At 48.1% G+C, this 17,711-nt stretch overlaps 10 protein-coding genes across 10 annotated transcripts; 5 read left to right on the plus strand and 5 right to left on the minus strand.

Annotated features, from left to right (window-relative positions):
* The first annotated feature begins 1,367 nt into the window (after positions 1-1,367).
* On the plus strand, positions 1,368-3,973 carry LACBIDRAFT_183526 (uncharacterized protein). Its single transcript, XM_001877419.1, has 9 exons — positions 1,368-1,811; positions 1,866-1,918; positions 2,606-2,690; positions 2,742-2,777; positions 2,826-2,918; positions 2,968-3,184; positions 3,235-3,491; positions 3,543-3,712; positions 3,760-3,973. The coding sequence occupies exons 3-9, from the start codon at positions 2,637-2,639 to the stop codon at positions 3,827-3,829; spliced, it is 897 nt and encodes a 298-aa protein (XP_001877454.1). The 5' UTR covers positions 1,368-1,811; positions 1,866-1,918; positions 2,606-2,636; the 3' UTR covers positions 3,830-3,973.
* An 89-nt stretch (positions 3,974-4,062) lies between these two features.
* Positions 4,063-5,556, minus strand: LACBIDRAFT_293152 (uncharacterized protein; the record flags this gene model as incomplete). Its single annotated transcript, XM_001877789.1, has 1 exon — positions 4,063-5,556. One exon carries the CDS (start codon positions 5,554-5,556, stop codon positions 4,063-4,065), a length of 1,494 nt encoding a protein of 497 aa, XP_001877824.1.
* Positions 5,557-5,928: 372 nt separating this feature from the next.
* On the plus strand, positions 5,929-6,937 carry LACBIDRAFT_313887 (uncharacterized protein; the record flags this gene model as incomplete). The annotated part of the gene is made up of 3 exons (XM_001877420.1): positions 5,929-6,046; positions 6,096-6,741; positions 6,799-6,937. 3 exons carry the CDS (start codon positions 5,929-5,931, stop codon positions 6,935-6,937), a joined length of 903 nt encoding a protein of 300 aa, XP_001877455.1.
* Positions 6,938-7,044: 107 nt separating this feature from the next.
* Positions 7,045-7,281, plus strand: LACBIDRAFT_313888 (uncharacterized protein; the record flags this gene model as incomplete). Its single annotated transcript, XM_001877421.1, has 1 exon — positions 7,045-7,281. The coding sequence occupies one exon, from the start codon at positions 7,045-7,047 to the stop codon at positions 7,279-7,281; it is 237 nt and encodes a 78-aa protein (XP_001877456.1).
* A 1,852-nt stretch (positions 7,282-9,133) lies between these two features.
* On the minus strand, positions 9,134-10,241 carry LACBIDRAFT_313889 (uncharacterized protein; the record flags this gene model as incomplete). The annotated part of the gene is made up of 5 exons (XM_001877790.1): positions 9,134-9,567; positions 9,625-9,838; positions 9,893-9,924; positions 9,973-9,997; positions 10,053-10,241. 5 exons carry the CDS (start codon positions 10,239-10,241, stop codon positions 9,134-9,136), a joined length of 894 nt encoding a protein of 297 aa, XP_001877825.1.
* A 545-nt stretch (positions 10,242-10,786) lies between these two features.
* Positions 10,787-12,696, plus strand: LACBIDRAFT_313890 (uncharacterized protein; the record flags this gene model as incomplete). Its single annotated transcript, XM_001877422.1, has 5 exons — positions 10,787-11,104; positions 11,157-11,429; positions 11,486-11,878; positions 11,932-12,359; positions 12,420-12,696. The coding sequence occupies 5 exons, from the start codon at positions 10,787-10,789 to the stop codon at positions 12,694-12,696; spliced, it is 1,689 nt and encodes a 562-aa protein (XP_001877457.1).
* Positions 12,697-13,566: 870 nt separating this feature from the next.
* LACBIDRAFT_313891 (putative expressed protein) lies at positions 13,567-14,445 on the minus strand (the record flags this gene model as incomplete). The annotated part of the gene is made up of 2 exons (XM_001877791.1): positions 13,567-13,854; positions 13,909-14,445. 2 exons carry the CDS (start codon positions 14,443-14,445, stop codon positions 13,567-13,569), a joined length of 825 nt encoding a protein of 274 aa, XP_001877826.1.
* Positions 14,446-14,638: 193 nt separating this feature from the next.
* On the minus strand, positions 14,639-16,377 carry LACBIDRAFT_313892 (uncharacterized protein; the record flags this gene model as incomplete). Its single annotated transcript, XM_001877792.1, has 6 exons — positions 14,639-14,868; positions 14,921-15,086; positions 15,134-15,744; positions 15,804-15,879; positions 15,933-15,952; positions 16,008-16,377. The coding sequence occupies 6 exons, from the start codon at positions 16,375-16,377 to the stop codon at positions 14,639-14,641; spliced, it is 1,473 nt and encodes a 490-aa protein (XP_001877827.1).
* Positions 16,378-16,761: 384 nt separating this feature from the next.
* On the plus strand, positions 16,762-16,950 carry LACBIDRAFT_313893 (uncharacterized protein; the record flags this gene model as incomplete). Its single annotated transcript, XM_001877423.1, has 1 exon — positions 16,762-16,950. One exon carries the CDS (start codon positions 16,762-16,764, stop codon positions 16,948-16,950), a length of 189 nt encoding a protein of 62 aa, XP_001877458.1.
* An 87-nt stretch (positions 16,951-17,037) lies between these two features.
* On the minus strand, positions 17,038-17,682 carry LbGrx6 (glutaredoxin; the record flags this gene model as incomplete). The annotated part of the gene is made up of 5 exons (XM_001877793.1): positions 17,038-17,061; positions 17,192-17,352; positions 17,400-17,479; positions 17,533-17,543; positions 17,590-17,682. 5 exons carry the CDS (start codon positions 17,680-17,682, stop codon positions 17,038-17,040), a joined length of 369 nt encoding a protein of 122 aa, XP_001877828.1.
* Positions 17,683-17,711: the final 29 nt, after the last annotated feature.

A 17,711-nucleotide genomic window follows, 5' to 3' on the forward strand; every position in this document is an offset into this window, starting at 1 on the left:
GAGTAGTTTTGTTTGCTCATCAGATAAGCCATACATAGACAGGGATGGCACAACAGTATCGTTGTCTCCATTCTTTGCTACCTCATCCGTACTTGACCCCGCAATTTCATCTGTCGATTGCAAAATTGCCGGAACATGGTCAGTGCGACTAACTGCTTCGCCAGCTGAATTTGCTGGCAAGTTTGCGGCAGGAAGGTTCTGCGACTGCGCCCGTGCAATCACACTGGCCAAGGTCGCCTGGCCAGCTGCAGCATCTGCAAGGGGAGGGCCTGGATGTCCCGTACCAAGTGCATGACCAACATAGGCTTGTAAAAGCCCATGGAGACTCATAACGGAGCCTTGAATTTGGGCGATTACTGCTGGGTGTATTTCGCCCTCTTCCATCGCATTCTCCCCATAACCAGCAAATGGAGCTGAAAGTGACGAGACACCAATGTGGCTTACGGCCATGCCATTCCACAATTTCGCTCTTCTCTCTTCACGAAGCAAATCTTCTCCCTGCCTTTCCTCTAACTCAACCTCGACGACGTCTGCTGCAAGGCATATGTCTGTCTTTGGGCCACGATTTTTCCCACCATTCTTATGTCGTTTGATGGCGTCTCTTCGGGAAAATACTTTCTGACATCCGCCACACTTCCACGCTTTCTTATCGTGAAGCTTGATGTGACGTTTAAGGTCGTGGTTTCGCGCGAACGACGCTGGGCACACGCTGCAGCGATAGGGTCGTTCTACTGCGTGGCTCCGTTGGTGAGCGCGCAAGCTATATAGTCGAGAAAACACCTTTTTACAGCCGGCCACAAGGCAGGGATAGACTGCTGTACCAATGTCTGTTGCTAAAGTCAACGATTTACCAGGGTACGCGGGGCCCTGTGGGAAGGGCTGTTGAAGTTGGATGTTAGAGTCTGAAGGCTGTCCTATCTGAATGCCGCTGAGGACCCCAATAACCTGGATGAGACCGCTAATTTCCTGGAGGGCATGCATTTCTGGACCGCCCGCCGCAGATGAAGTTACGGCGAAGAGAAAAGTTTGGTGTAACGGAAGGCGTATCGACGAAATAAAAGTAGGGTCAAGAGCTTGAGGGGCAGATGTGCCCAGAGCCTGGCATACGATGTGTACAGCTTCAGTTACCGAGGTCTGCAGCTCATTATCCGCGACATATGGGCGCTTGTGCGCTCGAAAATCAACGCTGCCTTCGTCGGCTTTTTCACGCTTGCGTTTCCCACTTTCAAGCTGGTGCGCAGCAATTTCGGAGTTGCGAAGATTCCCAAACAAACTTTCGGACATGGCGAGAGTAACAAGAATCTGGCTGAGAGGTGATATAATTTCCTTTGCAACATGGGCGCAGGTCACACTCTGTCGCAGAATATCGAAGACCGAAACCCCACCCAGATTCGGGACCGCGGTGGAAGCAAGAGTTGTCCGGGCGATTGGGTCATTCTCAGCGAGAGCAAGTATTGTTCTCATCGTGGAAACCACGGCTTCCTCTCCCTTTCTGAAAGAATGTGGTGAGGTCGGATGCGTTGAAGAAATCAAGGGTTGTTCGACAGTGCCTTTGCTGATGTCCGCCCAAAGCTGCTCTCCCAACCGCCTGGCTATCTCCTCCGCCTCTGCGTCTATATCTTCATCATCGTCATCCTCGACCTCATCGTAGTCTTCCTCCTCCTCTTCCTCTTCTTCCCATCGTTTATGTCCATTGCTGTCGGCTGAATGTTCAACCTGAATTTCCTCTGACATCGCTCTCCTCAATAATAGACAGGAAGGAAACAAGGAGCGGAAACAAGAAACGGAAAACCGTTCGAAAACTGTTCCTTGTTGGTTTGCGCGTTTTGTGTACGGGTATTTATGTGTGACCGTTATCTTATCAGTTTAGTTTGCTTCTGTTTCTAAAGATGAAAATGTTCGGATGGAGAAGGTTGAGCAGAACCAAGGGGGTCTTAGGATTCCAAAGTCCGACCGGGGGTTGGGTAGGTAGGTCAGCCACAGGCTGAGAAAAAAAAAATATGGAACCCTCTACAAAATGATCTAAAAACAGTCCTGGAAGGCCATCCCCTGCAAATTAGTAGTGCTAGTGCACTCCAAAGCATGTAGATCAGTCTGAATTCAATGATATTGAAGCATTATATAATATTTCTTCAAGCTTATCTAATCTCCACCAAGTGTCAATGTCACAAAGCTCATCTTGAAGGTGGAAGCTGGCACAACCAAAGAAATACAGTCACTAAACATCACTTACAAGTTACTGGCAAGTTGTTTAGAAACTTGTTCTTGATACCAATTATGTAAAACACCACATGCCCAATTGCAAAACTTGGATAAGCCAGACTTGCCAACAGACTTAGATCTGCCAACATTAAAATATGTTCTATACAATAAAAATTACAAGTCACTCACCTATATTCCAGTATCATCTACATTGCATTTGGTAGGAAATAGATTCACAAAACTGGGTTTGCGAGGCATCTTGAACAAAGCGATGAAAATGATGATGTCATCTTACCATATATGGACACGTGCCTGATTACGTAGGTAGGTAGGTCAAGCCAGTAGGGGCTTAAAAAAAAAATCGACCCCAGGTCTATTTTTTTAATCCTAGGACCCCCTTGAGCAGAACACCGTAACTTCCGTCTCCTCCCACTATGTCGAAGACTGCCAAGGATCTAACGGCTGGAACCGTTGGGGGTATTGCCCAGGTCAGTGCTTTCCTCCGTTGCACGCGAGGTGGCTTGTTCACACTATTCCAGGTTCTTGTTGGTCAACCCTTCGATATCGTCAAAGTAGTGAGTCATAAGAGAAATGTTCAATTGTCAAGTTTAACCAAATTCCAGCGGATGCAAACGGCCTCAAAGGGCACGTATACCGGGATGTTGCACTGTGCTGGAGGAATTCTGAAAAATGAAGGACCTCTGGCTTTTTACAAGGTAAGAGCTCACGTATGACTCTCCCTCTTATATTTGTAACATCGCATAGGGAACATTGACGCCACTCCTTGGAATTGGAGTTTGCGTTTCAATACAGTTTGGTGCACTGGAATATGCCAAACGTCTCTTTGCGGCACAGAACCTCGCGGCTGGGAAGGGAGGTGAAGCGGGGAAGACTCTTGGTGGTGGTCAGCTCTTCACAGCAGGAGTCTTCGCTGGCCTAGCGAACGGCGTTGTATCAGGCCCAGTGGAGCATATTCGAATTCGTGCGTACCCTAATCATTCTGTTTTTTCTTCTTCTAATGGGTAACTTTAGGTCTCCAAACCCAATCGAACACGAATCCGACTTACAAGGGACCCTATGACGCCATAAAGAAGATATATAGTCAACATGGCATTGCCGGCATCTACAAAGGCCAGGCAGTCACACTCTTGCGCGAAGCTTCAGGATACGGCGTATACTTCCTGGCGTATGAGAAACTTGTTCAATGGGAGATGGGCAAGAAGGGCATTAGACGAGACCAAATCAGCCCAGCGAACGCTGTTCTATATGGCGCTTCAGCTGGCTATGCTGTTAGTTTCCCGCACAACGTTCAAAGTTCTCAGTTCTGACGCACTTCGAAGCTCTGGGCGGTTATATACCCCATAGATATGATCAAGTCGCGGATGCAAACCGATGGATTTTCCCCGTCGACTGGACAGAAATACAAGTCTACCTTGGATTGCGTACGCACTGTTTGGCGGACAGAAGGTATTGGGGCATTTACACGTGGACTTGGCCCAACATTGATTCGGTGAGCGTTTCGCTATTCTCTGCCGGTACCTGCTTACCAGTGAGCAGATCACCATTCGCAAATGGTGCCACATTCCTTGGATTCGAGATGGCAATGCGCGTTTTGGACCGGTTATGAACCGAGAAACTCGACCAGTAGCGGGTGGCCGAGATCCTCATACCCATGGATTAATTATTGGCGGGGATTTATGTAGTATTCTCTCCGCTTCTTCAGGAATTTAGACAGCACAACAACTAGATGAATGGGGATTATTTTGACATTTGATGTTGATTTCAACACAAGTTGGCCGACACGCCTCAACGAAATTCAAAGGTCACCAGCACAAGCAATTATTGCGGTTTGTGTATAGATTATATAGCGTAGACTAAAGGGTTACTTGATAAATACATCAGAGAATTAGTCTGTGCAGTTGACAATACTCTTACGTTATCCGATTGTCCTTTCTCCTTCTCGTTTTTGGCTTCAGGTTTTCGCTCTCGTACAAAGATGTCTGAGCCTTTAACCTCTTTCATGGCCTCCTCGGCGCTGGGTTCAGTGTAAGCCCATAAGACACCCTCTCCGTCGAGAAAATCAATCCCAAGCTTCTCGAATTTCTCAACCCACCAGATGAAAATATCCTTGATCAAACCGTCTGTGTCTGCGTCAACCAAGAAACCAACAGTCTGAACCAGCTCTAAATTAGGATATCGAGTTGAGTTAATGGCAACTAAGTGTGCCTTCCCCGTCGTCGGTTTATCGGGATAAAGCCCATCCGCGCGAATACCACGTATACCAATACGACGGAGCGCTTTATGAACGTAGGGAGACAGCGGCGGCGAGGTGATCGGAAATGTGAGTGAGGTGAGATTGGGACAAACGTCGGGCTGCAGGAAGACGTCCGGATTGACGTGGTGAGCCGTCCTCCGGGATAGGGTGCTGTCAGGCTCAGGCTCAGAGTCGGGAGAGGGCGACGGTAAATCAACGGTGATCAACGAATGTCCGTGAACTTGCAGAAAAATCGAGACCTGATGAAGGTCGGGAACACCTGATATTGGCGTCTTCATGGTGACATTCCGGAGGTTGGGTAAGGACAGGGCAGATGCCATTGCAAGACTTCGAGTGTGAGTTGAGACGATTAAGTCTTCAACAAGAGGGAGACTTTGGCGAGGGGCTGACTTATCTCGCTTGGACAGGTCAACCCCAACGAAGTGTCGAAGGTCCAAGACCCTTAGGGCCCGAAATGACGCCAGGTATTCCGGTCCGGCAAGGGTGCAGAAATCAGCTACCTCCTGTGGCCGTTGCTCATTCCAATATAACCCCTGAAGTGAATGCCCGTACAAACGGGATATGCAGTTCAGAAAATCAAGTGGTAATGGATGGATCCAAGTGCCACTTAGCACTCGCAGGTTTGGACAAAGCTGGAAAATGCGGAAGAGGATTTTCAAATACTGGATGTTGCCCGTACCTCGCGAATACGTATATATTTCAATATGGCGCGTCCACTGCCCGTATCGTGATTTGTCGATGGGCGAGTCGGCAGTGTGATTGCTTGACATGAGTGCTCTCAGCACGGCATCGGCTCTTGTTGGACTCCGGATGACTACATGCTCATAAAGCATCTGAACGGCAACCTGTCTCCAGGATTTAGACACCATCACCAGGGCAAGCTTTGTCCGCATCGCGAGGGCTGGGGTGTTCGCTCCCATCGCGTTTGTCGATGTGCGCTTGAGGGTAAAGGGGTCCAAGGGCTTGATAGTAACAGAGCGGTGAACATAGGTGGCAAACTGGAATATCTCTAACCAAAGCTCGAGTGGCAGTTCAGGCGGAGCACGGCGTGGCTTCTGGTGGCGATTATGTGTAGGCATAGCAAAGGGGCTAAAATGAGGATGAGGTAAATAGCGAGCGATTGAATGGCCAATGTATACCAATTGAACGGAAGAGCAAGTCTCTCGAAACGGCCGAGTAGCGATTGCATGGTGGAAATCAAGTAGTAGGTAGAGCGAATACAATAAATCAAGTCCTAAATCAAGTGGACACAGGTACATAAACACAGACAAATCTCTCCTGCCAGGCCACAACCGTCGACAATGCTGGCCTCAGTGTCCCTATGTCTGTTGTTATCAGCAGCAGTACACGTCTCACAGGCAATAAATGTATATCTTTCGCCCCCGGCGTCGTATCAACGCACTATTCTATCGCCAGACGACGCCAGTGCTGCGCTTTCACGCCATCTTGGAATGGAGGTGTTCGAAACTCTAAGAGATATCTCGGGCACCAGCTATCAGGAAGAGACCTTCGTTGGTCAGGGGGAAACCAGCGCATTGATGCTCATTCTTAATCAAGTTGATGCACAAGGTTTGCTCTTGCATCTCGAATAGACGCTTTGCTCATCTACGGAATCCAGCTGTCCTGCCATCCTCACTCGAACTTGCGTTCACGCTGCCTATGCCCCAAGCCGACCCTATACTCTCCCTCTCCTCCGTGATTTCCACCTACATGCATCGTGCTAGGCACACTTATTCATCGCTCTATTCTCATTTGGGGCAACTTGAGGACATCGACGTACTTTCGTCGTTTTTCGACTCGACAGAAGACTCTGCTTTCGCAGCCGTGGAACTTACTAAGCTCCAAGAGCTTCGCGAAACTCATGGCTCTTCTAGCGACGAGTATACCCATTTGGTCAATGACGTTCGCTCGTTTTTGGAGCGCGTTGTCGATGCCGCTGAGCTTAATCTCGCAATCCTTACATTCGATTCATCTTCGTCATCCTCGTTTGAGAGACGCCAAGCTCAACCTCTCCAAAGCCAATCTCCTTTTCCAAACCCTCCCGCGCAGCAACCTATTGGCTCGGTCTCGACGTGTTTCACGACTCTAGATATCTGCAATAATAGCACAACTTCGTGTTCTGGGAGGGGACAGTGCGTTGAGGCCTCTAAAGCTGGACGGACATGCTTTATCTGCACTTGCGGCGTGACTAAGACTGGCAAGGGAAGTAAAGTCAAGACGGAAAGATGGGCTGGTCAGAGCTGCGAGCGAAAAGACGTCAGCGGGTATGCCAACGTGATTCAAGTACTATAATTGAATGCTGACGGTCAACGGTTCTCTAGACCCTTTGTGTTGCTGACAGGCACCGTTATTGCGATGATTCTACTGGTGGTTGGATCTGTGACCTTGCTGTACAGCGTCGGCGACCAAGCATTACCAAGCATTCTCTTAGCCACTTCTGTGAGCGTGAAGAAGGATTAATTGATGCAATGTTCTGCTCCCTGAGTGGCTAATAAGCCGTTGGATCCTTGATTGGTCGCTGTGAGAGGAGTATCGATATTTTCTCATATCTTCTCCTTGCCTCTTGAATGGTGCTGACGGATGCTGGCTTTTCAAAAAAAAAAATTGCGGTGGTTTCCTCGGATTTTCCTCTCCTGAACCAACCCTACGCAACTTCTGCGAATTTTTACACCTATGTTGCAATCGATCCTGGCCTTACAAAAAAATCCTTCCTTGGATTTTTCTCTCCTGAACCAACCAACCCTACGCAACTTTTGCGAATCTTCAGAACAAACACCTATCCTGAACAACATATCAATGGGTGACTTCCCGTAACATAAATCTATATAAACGAATAAATCTGACCCTTATCGGAGTTTGAAATGGGTACCCTGGCTTGCGATTCAATCAAGCAAATAAACCGTAATGCCAACTGATTAGATTTATTCACCTGACATGAATAAACTTACTTCCCTCTCATCTGAGCTGTTTTGAGGACACACAGGCCCATGGATGGGTGTATTATAGTTGATGCTCAATCATATCAGCCAGAAAGTAGGACACACAAAGAATGAAGCCGAAAAATGTCAACTTGAGCTGAACATGCTGTGGTTCTGTGAGTTATGTGCTGAGAAGATTGTTTGTGGAAGGAAAAACAGCTTCGGAGAGGAAATTTTGGAACCAGAGGACGTTGGCACTACTAATAAACTCCGTAATGGCTTCAAATTATAACGAGAGAGCAGAGTGCCCTCAGCCGTAGGAGAGTAGAGAGGGATGAAGTAGAGCTGACTAAGTAGGTGGGAAGAAAACGTACCCAGGAAGGAAAGGTGTCATGATGGCAGGGTTGATTCCAGCGTTTGAAATCTATTCGAGGGGTCTGTACCCTCTGAATAGATTACAGCCGTTTTCATAACGATAGGCCTAATCTCGACCAAATACACGTACAAGCGGAATCTAAAATTGGACGTCTAAGTTGTCGGTTGATGACTCTATTTAGTATAACTGTAGATCTATCGTGCTCGTCATCCCTGAAATATATGCTGATTTTCGTGGACATGATTAGAATTCGAGGTCCGACTGTATCTGTAATTTTGAATTTTTGGCCTATCGTTATGAAAACGGCTGTAAGGTTTACAACTGGGTGCCAACCAGGGCCTCCATCAAAGTCGAACCCTTACAAGACTCGGCATCCCGGCAAAAGACCCTAGATCTCGTCGATTTATTTAAATCTAGCGAATTTATGTTACGGGAAGTCACCCAATGTTATCATTGTCTATTAGAGCGCTCGCGGCTTCGGCATCCAAAACCGACATCGTGGAATCTTTCATAATTATCAATCACAGCTTTCAGATGCTATCAGACACATTCACGGCAAGTTCGCGGGGGTTCACGGTCCCCACAGGACCCGTGTCGGTGCCGTATGTACTGATTGATAGATTTTCAGTTAGTGTGATAGCCATTTAACCGCCAGCTTGGAGGAAGATTTCATCGACAGTGATGTCGTATTCCGCCGAAGATTTACCGATACCTGCTCCACCGCACACAGTCCACCCTCTTAATCACCCAGAAGCGGGAAAGCGCCATTATGTATATGCGCCTCTCATTCCAAGGGTTTTCAATACAATTGTAGGTCATTGAATGGGCGTTTCCGTTGCCATTCGGCGCGCGATCCGAATTTCTGATTGCCCACAGCAAATTCTGCAGCTTATACGGACAATCATGGGCATAGATGTTATTCAAGTCTTTGTCTACGGTCTTGCAAACGTGATTGATCGAACATCTTAGACTGCCTCGACTTTACTCGGCGGAGGTTCGTCTTAAGAAATGCCTCAAATAAGTAATGTACACTCCATTAACCGAAGATTTCGTCTGCCAGTAAGTACGATGGTATTCAATGCTCACATCCAGTTCGCGACCCTTAGGTGTCATGAATGTTGTGCGTTCGCGGTGAGCTTGGCGAGATGCATTCTGGGCCAATTCAGGCCAATTCTGGGCAGCCTTCTGCATCTCCGTTGCCTATTTCACGTTAGTAGTTAGTAGTGTAGCAGGTACCGGTATTCAGATTCAAGCAACCTGCCAAACCACCCTGAAGCCCTTCTTCAACCTTCCATCAGATATGTGTTATGTATTCAATGTCGTCGCGATGGGTGTAAGAAAATAACACAACAACAATCAAACTCATAAGCCATAAGCTTGAAAAAGCATCAAAGCCTTCTCATCCATGGGATGACGTCGAGGTGGAGGGATATTTTCTAGATAAGTTAGGGGCGCCAAGCTGTTGGGTTTGACATTTGAGGAGGCAGAACTTGCGGAGCCGGTCTTTGTGGATCCCTTGTGATCCCGCAATGGCAAATCGATCCGTGTTGAAGGTCGGTTAGTCGCCGGTGGCTCTGGATTGTCAGAAGCACTCCTGAGGTTAGGCGCGTACGGGACATACTCCAAACGCGAGAATTCCGGGTTTTCATCATTCTCGGGGTTGAAGATGTGATCTGGCCTGCCCTTGGCAGATCTCGCACTTTTGTACTTCCCATGAGGTACGCGCAACGAGGCCAACTCAGGAATGTCTTCAATAGATTGCAGTCTATCAAGGGATTCCTCAGTGAAATAGGCGACTGTGAACGAAATTAAATCTATCAAATAGGGTCATCCCTGTGCCTATTTTCACTCACTGAGGTGCCATTTCTGTTGTCCCCGTGGTGTGTCCACGAATACGGTGTACGTTTGCTTTATCAGAATTGTCCGAGAATAATCGCTTGAGGAGGATCTGAATGTAAACGGGGGGTGAGTGAGAAGGGGACCAACAACACGCGGAGTGGCTGGGTCGTACAGGCTGTCCGAACAAAAGTGTCCCGATGCTTGTTTCTCGTGGTAGAATAAGAAACCCTGGATAAAAACAAACATGAAGTGGCGCAGGTGCTAAAGATGATGTTTGATTACCTCTCGGACTCTCGACGGTCCCCATCGAATGCCTATGAAACGTGATCACTTTGCATCATGGAAGAGGCGACCCATCTTACCGTCTGTCCATCGCTCAATACCAACCTGAATTACAACATTTGTCAATCTCGAGTTTCATACTTACATCACGCAAACTCACTCCTGTCAGTTCAGCGTGTGGTCCCCGTTCCTCCCAAACATACACATGGCCTGGTGAAATCAGACTCCTCTCCTCGGTGTCCAACCGTCGGGTGACCATAGGTAGGATGTCTAGAACGACACCGTGGAAAATGACGCGAGCATCTGAGGGCGACCGGATGCGAATCCCAGTGCAAGTGGCGCGTTGCATCGTTCGGAAAACGCTGGCGTGAAGATGGGGGGGTAAAAGGGGCTCCAGAAATGAAGCTGCCTTTAACAGAATAAGTACTTAGGGTACAACGCCCCAAGTGAAATCAAGGACTGATGGGGCTGTCTTTTACGACATAGGGCTCGAATAGGCTCGAATTTGGTTCGAAATATGCCGCGTATTAAAGTTTTAGGAACTCCTGGAGGTCAGGGGGATATGTGGGTGAGAAAAGATATGTACCTGATCATATTGTCGATGCAGACGGTATTTGTGACTTGAGTCAAGTGACCTAACTACAAGGTCCCGCTAACTGAAAGTGGAGCCTCACGAAGCCCAGCGAAGCCCTTGTGCTCTTTCATTAGGAGCCCAAGTTCTTTATTACACACCACTTCGACATTTTTACAATGCGTGATGTCGGTTCCTCTCAAGTTCCTCCTTTTCCTATGCATTACTAATGCCCACAGTTTCCGGGGATTCGACGTGTTATGATTCACTCTGAACCAGCGGGGATTTTACTGTGATTCAACCCGTCCAATACCGACATCATCATGTCCAACCTGCATGATTTTTTGGTGGAACATGCGATGTTCCCATTCCCTCAACCCAACGAAGGCACATCTGCCGACGCCACTGACATATCTCTAGTTGAAGTCCCATTGCTCGAGAGGGAATGGAAAGCCAACCATGTTGTGCGAGACCATACCCTTGTTCAGAAACTTTGCAGTACTCTGGAGAACATCCTTGGAGATACCACTTTAGGAGCGGATGCCGAAAATGACCTCTTATCGCGGTTTTCACCTAAGATACAGTTCAATAGGCATGGTCAAGAAAAACCAGATTGGACTGGGAATGCAAGTGAAAGCCACGTAAGTTTTTTGCTCTTCGTTTGAGGTCCATCAATTCAGGCTGATCTTGCAGAGTTGGGTTTTGTTCGCCAAAGGCGTACTCGAAGCTTTAGGCGACTGCTTGTGTGAATATGGTGGGTACAACCTCCTGACAGAAACAGAGCAAGTTGCGTTCAGAGGGAGCTCCAGGATTGACTACGTTTTGAGTGTGGATGGCAAGGACGGGGGTCTCCTTCAGGTGAAATCCCCATCGGTGATGAATAATGTTCGCGGGCTGTTACCGCAGAATGGTATCGAGCTGACGTGGGCTCGTGGTCAGACGCTGGCGCCGAAGGTGCTTACAAAGGTGAGTATGCTATTGTCGTCACCTACAACCGTCTGGCGTTAAAGAAATGCATTGAGGCTGCATTGATTCTGGGTTTAAGACAGATGGAATGGCTGTTTATTACCTGCCATAATTACTGGGTTGTGTGCCGCCTTGTGAGGGACGATCACCACCCTTTCCTTGCCTACTCGCCAATGATCAGTATCGATCACTCGTCAGTGCCCTTTCGAGCACTCCTTGGCGCCATCATGTCCGTCGTCAGGAATGTTCCTGTCGAGCCTAATGAATTCAATCCCAATATGGAACTCGATACTCTTTTTGAACAACAAGACGAGGGTCCTTCACCGACAGATGACATCGACGATGGTTCACCGAATTCAGCTAGTTCAGGGGAAGAAATAGCGAATGATTCTTCGAATACCCGTAATACTCACCGCACTGGCCATAGGACGGCTGAGTCCCGGCTAATGGTTTGCACATGCATCCTGTTGCCTGTCATTTGCCTTGCTCATTTATTTCCTAGATCACCTCGTCTTCTCAACATTCCCCTGAATTCTCCCAAGTTTGGATACATCTCCGCCCCTTCTCGAACAATACACTCCCCCTTCCGCAGTGCGCCAAGATTGGGAACCGGCGCCTGTGGTTGACCTGCTTTGTAGGGTCTGGGTCAACTGGCAATGTCTGGAAGTGTCGCTTCGATGGCAGCGGTGACTTTTTTGCCGTCAAGGTTGTCGAGGTGCTACGCCCTGCTGACGCGGACAAGCGACAACGGCTCCGTGATGAGTTTAACATCTACCTTGCCTTGGAGCAGGCATATCAATCTCGTCAACTACATCATCGTATCGCTCCTCGGTGCTATGGTGCATTCGAAGGCAACGGCGTGGCCGTTCTCGTTCTTGATTTGTGTGACGGCGTTCTTAATGAATGGGGTGCGCTTAGCGATTCTGAGCGGTAAGCAGTGGCAATCATGTCGAAGCAATTGATTTCATTGATGATCATGCTTCTCCATAGGTCTCAAGTGTATAAGTTGGCGCGGGACCTTCATCGTCTTGGGATAAGTCATGGAGACCTCGAGCCCCAGAACATTGCGCGCACTCGTGAAGGAGGGTTCTGCCTTATTGACTTTTCGGAGGGCGGGAGGCACACTTGCAAGGGGAGCAAGGTACATGGCCACTTCACTCATTTGATTGATATCAGGCAGCCTCATCTCAAAAACAGATGTGTGATGAACTGCGAGGATTGCGAAGCTGCTTGTGGAACGAAAGTCCGTCCGAGATGTAGACACTAGGTCCTACGATGCAAAACAGCAGAGTGCATAAAAGGTGTCGGAGCCTAGTGCTACCGCATACAGGTGATGTTGCTTTGCTAAATAACGATGAAGTTATTCAGTCGCCATAAGTACTTACGGTCTTCGTACTCAACCAAAAAAGATACTCCCTCCTCCCTCGAATTTTAACCTGCCATCACATGTTGCAGCTACTCCAGATACATCTGCCATCAAATAAGATAAAGACGGAAGTATTCTCGTTGCCGAACCGAGCCTAAAAGTAGTAACCGGTCACCACATCTATTTTGGCGGTACTGGAGTGATGTCATTATGTTTTTCCATAAATTTTCTTTTCACCCCATTACAAACCGACAAATCTTCTGTTGAAAGTTGAAGCGAGTGATCTAGATTGAACTGAAGCACGGGCCTCCGAGCTCCATCTTTTGTCGAAAGACGGTCAATCACCTCCGCTGCGCTAACAATCATCAAGAAGTGTATCTACCCGTCCGAGTCCGAAAATGTCCTATTCCAATGGCTTTTGTATGTGTGTACTTTACTCTATGCGATTGATATGCCAGAAAGCAAGAAACGATGCTGGGATGTCCGTGCAAAAAAAAAATTAAGTCGTTGGCGATGCCGAGCCGACGAAGCAGAAGCACTCGTATGTATGAAAGAGAAGTAAGGAAGGGCCGGTTCTGCGGGAAAGCATGCAGGTGAAATAAAATTAAGGGCAAAAACGGTAAGTATAATTGACGTAATAAAGATTCCTACAACGAGTGTGAGGGGGTGCAGAAGCTGCACAGCGTAAATGTCGGCATGAGGTCGTTCGTGTATCATCCAGTTTGTCATGAGTGTCAAAGGACGAGGTAAAAAGCGATGGATTTTTCAAATTTATTTCCTGTGCTTTTTCGCCTTTGCACCGTTGATGACAGCACCCGCCGCCCCGATCATTTGCTGAAGTTCGCCGGATTTGACTAGCTCCCGGATGTCCTCTATTGACCCGACGGGCTTGCCATTGACTAGAAGGATGGGGAGTTCTGTTGACGATGTCAAACGGGCGAGGATGGGCTTCAAGACGGCCGCATCATCGCGGACGTCGATGTCGATTATTGTAGGCGCAGGCTTGAGATACAAGTTTGCAAGAATGCTTTTAAGTTCGCGCGATGTCGGCGAATAAAGCTAAGGAAAAAACGATAAGTTTATTGACAGAAAGTTTGAATGGCATTTGCGAACCTTGGAGTACACGAAGACCGGGTTCCTCGACCATACTTCCTCGACCATGGCGCGCACCTCGTCAGAAGCACGCGGCCCCCGCGTGTCAAAGTCCAGAACGAGTTGGGGGTCCAGCGGCGTAGATGGGTCGACAGAATGCGGAAGGACGTTTTGAGGTAGACTTGCGAGAAAGCTTGATATGGCTGCAAGCTCTTGCGCAGAGTCTAGACGAACCTGCGTCCTGTGGCGACCCTTGCCCTTCACCGTGATGCCATGCGAACCGGCACTCGCGTCAGCCAGCCGTGAATTTCTCAAAGACTCCAGCGCCAGCGCCAGATGGTCTGCAGGAAAATCGTTGTGTTGTTGAGATATTGACGGAGCGAGAGTTGGTCCAAAGGTGAAGAAGAAGTAGGTGGAGAGGAAGATGAGAAATAAGAGAGCGAGGAAGGTGGACCGGTACTTGTGCTTTCTCGGATGGAGGAAAGCAGAAGAAAAAGACATTGAAAAGTCGTCGTCCTGCTGCAATGGGGTGCGGCTGTTAATGCGCGGGAGAGACATGCAAAGGATTGAATTAAGGAGGGAGTGGATCTATAGTTGGAAGAAAAGAAGGCAGATCAGAGGCAGACAGACTTGCAACTGATCCGACGACACTTATAATTTCAATATAATTTGCTTGGCTTTATGCTGGGACCCTGTCCGCCTTGTGCCCATCTCAAACATCTTCAACAGTAAATACAGACAAATATACCTCTCAAACCATTCTCGACACCCCATCATTCCAATCCACCACTCGCTTCGCACTAACTAGGCTAAACGTAGAGTCCAGAGTTCCCACAAATCCTATCGCTAGGCTTTGCGCAACAATGTCCACTAGCGGACCGTGCCACTCCCCAAGCCGTTCCACCGTTTGAGCCGCTGTATGATTGACATACCTCCACCCCAGCCCGGAAACTTTAGCCCAGAACTCGGAATCTGTTTCGTCTTCCATAGCACATGGGTTAGATAGTAATCAAACATGATTTTAATCACATACCAGACGTGGCGTAGACCAGAGGAACATGAACACCGTGCTTTTCCTGCAGCTCCCTTTGAACATCTTCCACTGCTCCTACAAACCTATCAAGGGGCACCAAGCAGTCCTCAGGCCTATCAGGACATTCGCGGCCAAAATCCCCGCGACGCATGTGAACAGCAATAAACTAGGGTATTATTAGACAACAGAAAGAGTTGCGATCACGAAACTTACTGGGGGTATTTCTTCTTCGTTGCCCGCATCTTCTCCGTTGTGAATCGCCAGTCGCAGATACTCCTTTCCCAGCTTCACCAATGGCTCGTTAAAGACAACATACCGACCGACAAATCGCCAAGCGGGGGACCACGCAAACCGCCACTCGTACTCATCAGCCCCCGACGTCAGATAGTATAGGAGGTCAAAACAAGACAACTGGTCCTCGGGCGGTGCATCCGACCCAAGACGAGAAGGCACCATATTTGGGTAGCTGTCTAGAGGGGCGATAGGGTTGTTCGGATAGATGAGTGCGGACAGCTTGTCAAAAGTAGTATGCGCATCGTACGTAGAGGAAGGATACTGGCGCGTAAACAATGGAACTCGAGTGTATGAGACATCCACGCCAAGATGGTGAACGACGTTTTCAGCTCGAATGGGCTCCGCGTCATTTATGGCTCGAGTCGACCAGCATCCCAGCTCCTCGACGTTCTCGTTGGAATAGGGGTCTTTAGACGAAGAAGGTGCGACGTCTTTAACATCCGCCCACTCAAGCAGGGGTGTACGAAGTGCACTGCGCAAGTGCGTTAGATTGAATACCTCACCGAATGTGAGTATTCCGGCGTCGCGTGCTGCAAAAATAATGGCCCAATTATAGGCACATATGGGATCATAGTGGTGTAGCACTTACATATGTGATGATCGGGTACGAAGGGAGAGATTATGGGTATTCGATCCGAGATCATCCCGAGGTAAATCATGTTAACCTTGTCGATCCATGAGCAAAGAGGGGCGACAAGGGCATGGAATGTTGACCGACATAACCCATAAATTGATTTGCTATAACATGGTTATATCAGACATGGATCGGGGATTAACAAGATTGTAAACTCACTAAACCCTGCATTAGACCAAGTCGTAATATATCTCTTGTCCTTCAATAAATTATCTGTGCAGGCCTTAATTTCCACCAATGACGCGCAGTCAGGACGCGTACCTCTAAAATGTTTCGTTGGCGGACCAACGACGACGTGTGACGCGTCCCATGGATCCAGCTCTGGCGCACTGGGAGGTTCAGGCAAGCAGAAGGGTGGAGAGTCAATCGTCGCCTCTAAAGGGAATTGAGCATGAAGGTCCGCCTCCGGCACGCGTTCCCGACGAAAATGTCTATACAGTGGTTTCGAGACGAGCAGCGAGCCGAAGCCGCCAAACAGGAGGAGGGCCGTCAAATATTTACCGAGACCGCGAGGTGCAGGGAAATGCATTAGAAAAAGGACAGTGGGTAAATGAGTGTGATAGATTGAGAGAAATTTTACAAGGGTCTGAGAGACTGAGACTTCCGATTCGAGGAACTCTTATACGTGTAGGCGGCTGACGTGAAGCAAGAAGTGGCCCTTCAGGGAAGGCGGAAATTCCTCTTGATTGGATAGCCTTGCCAAATGGTTGAATGTTGAACATTGAACAAAGGCACCAATAAGGCACGGCTGGGACTCGCAGCCTGGTATAATATCGCGCCCATGTAAGGTACAGGGGCGAATTTGTGTTTTAGGAGATAGTACGGCCGCCGCTCTGATTCCCGACATCCTCTGCATTATGTAGGACGATTCCAGGTTCATGAAAAAGCGTAGGGATTTCGTGAATCGTCACCGATGTCGTATGGCAAGCGTTTTGAATCCAAACAACAAGTTGGGTACATATACTTGAAGGCAGAATGCCAAGAACTCTTGGCAAGACAAGATGAAGCGCTCAGCGGGAGCATTCTTACAGCCGTTTTCATAACGATAGGCCTAATCTCGACCAAATACACGTACAAGCGGAATCTAAAATTGGACGTCTAAGTTGTCGGTTGATGACTCTATTTAGTATAACTGTAGATCTATCGTGCTCGTCATCCCTGAAATATATGCTGATTTTCGTGGACATGATTAGAATTCGAGGTCCGACTGTATCTGTAATTTTGAATTTTTGGCCTATCGTTATGAAAACGGCTGTAAATAATTCCTTCCGATGTGTAAGTTGTGTGTAAGGTATAACTTGCCATAATTACTGATTGTGATTTAAAGACCCATCCAATCGTACCGTTACACCAGCACGTTCCAGCATTTTCGCAAGTGTTCGGTCGTTGTGAAGCGCAATGAGGTCGTCTGAACCTCCAATTGACTTGCCTTGTATAAGAATATTTGGGAACGTCGAGTGATGCGTCAGGCGGCTTAGGAGGAGCTTTATCACGTTGTTGTCGTCTAAAGATATTTACAGACTTGAGTAAAAGATGTAGGTGATAGCTCACCTCTCATATCAACTTCGACGATCTTTGGTGTTGGTTGAATATTATACGCGGCAAGGAGCTCCTTGGCTCGTTTGGAGTACCTAGATAGGGTAATAATCAGCCTCGAACATACATATCCTTGACATCTGCTTACGGGCAGTACGTCTGGTAACAAATTAGCAAATTTCAAGCCGTGTACAACTTGATGCACCTTGCTGAAGACAACGATAGGATATTGTTTGTTCAAAAACCTGGTCTCTCTCTCCCAATCCAAGTCTATTTCTCCGGCCGCGTATATAGACATGTCTATCGGTTGTGTTGGGTCCAGATGTA

The sequence above is a fragment of the Laccaria bicolor genome, genomic scaffold (assembly GCF_000143565.1).
Source record: "Laccaria bicolor S238N-H82 LACBIscaffold_5 genomic scaffold, whole genome shotgun sequence".
In the NCBI taxonomy this organism is placed as follows: domain Eukaryota; kingdom Fungi; phylum Basidiomycota; class Agaricomycetes; order Agaricales; family Hydnangiaceae; genus Laccaria; species Laccaria bicolor.

Coding starts and splice junctions, on each gene's coding strand:
- LACBIDRAFT_183526 (XM_001877419.1), top strand. CDS start 2,637: ATGTCGAAGACTGCCAAGGATCTAACGGCTGGAACCGTTGGGGGTATT. Junction 2,919..2,967: donor GACCTCTGGCTTTTTACAAG/GTAAGAGCTCAC, acceptor AACATCGCATAG/GGAACATTGACGCCACTCCT. Junction 3,185..3,234: donor AGTGGAGCATATTCGAATTC/GTGCGTACCCTA, acceptor GGGTAACTTTAG/GTCTCCAAACCCAATCGAAC.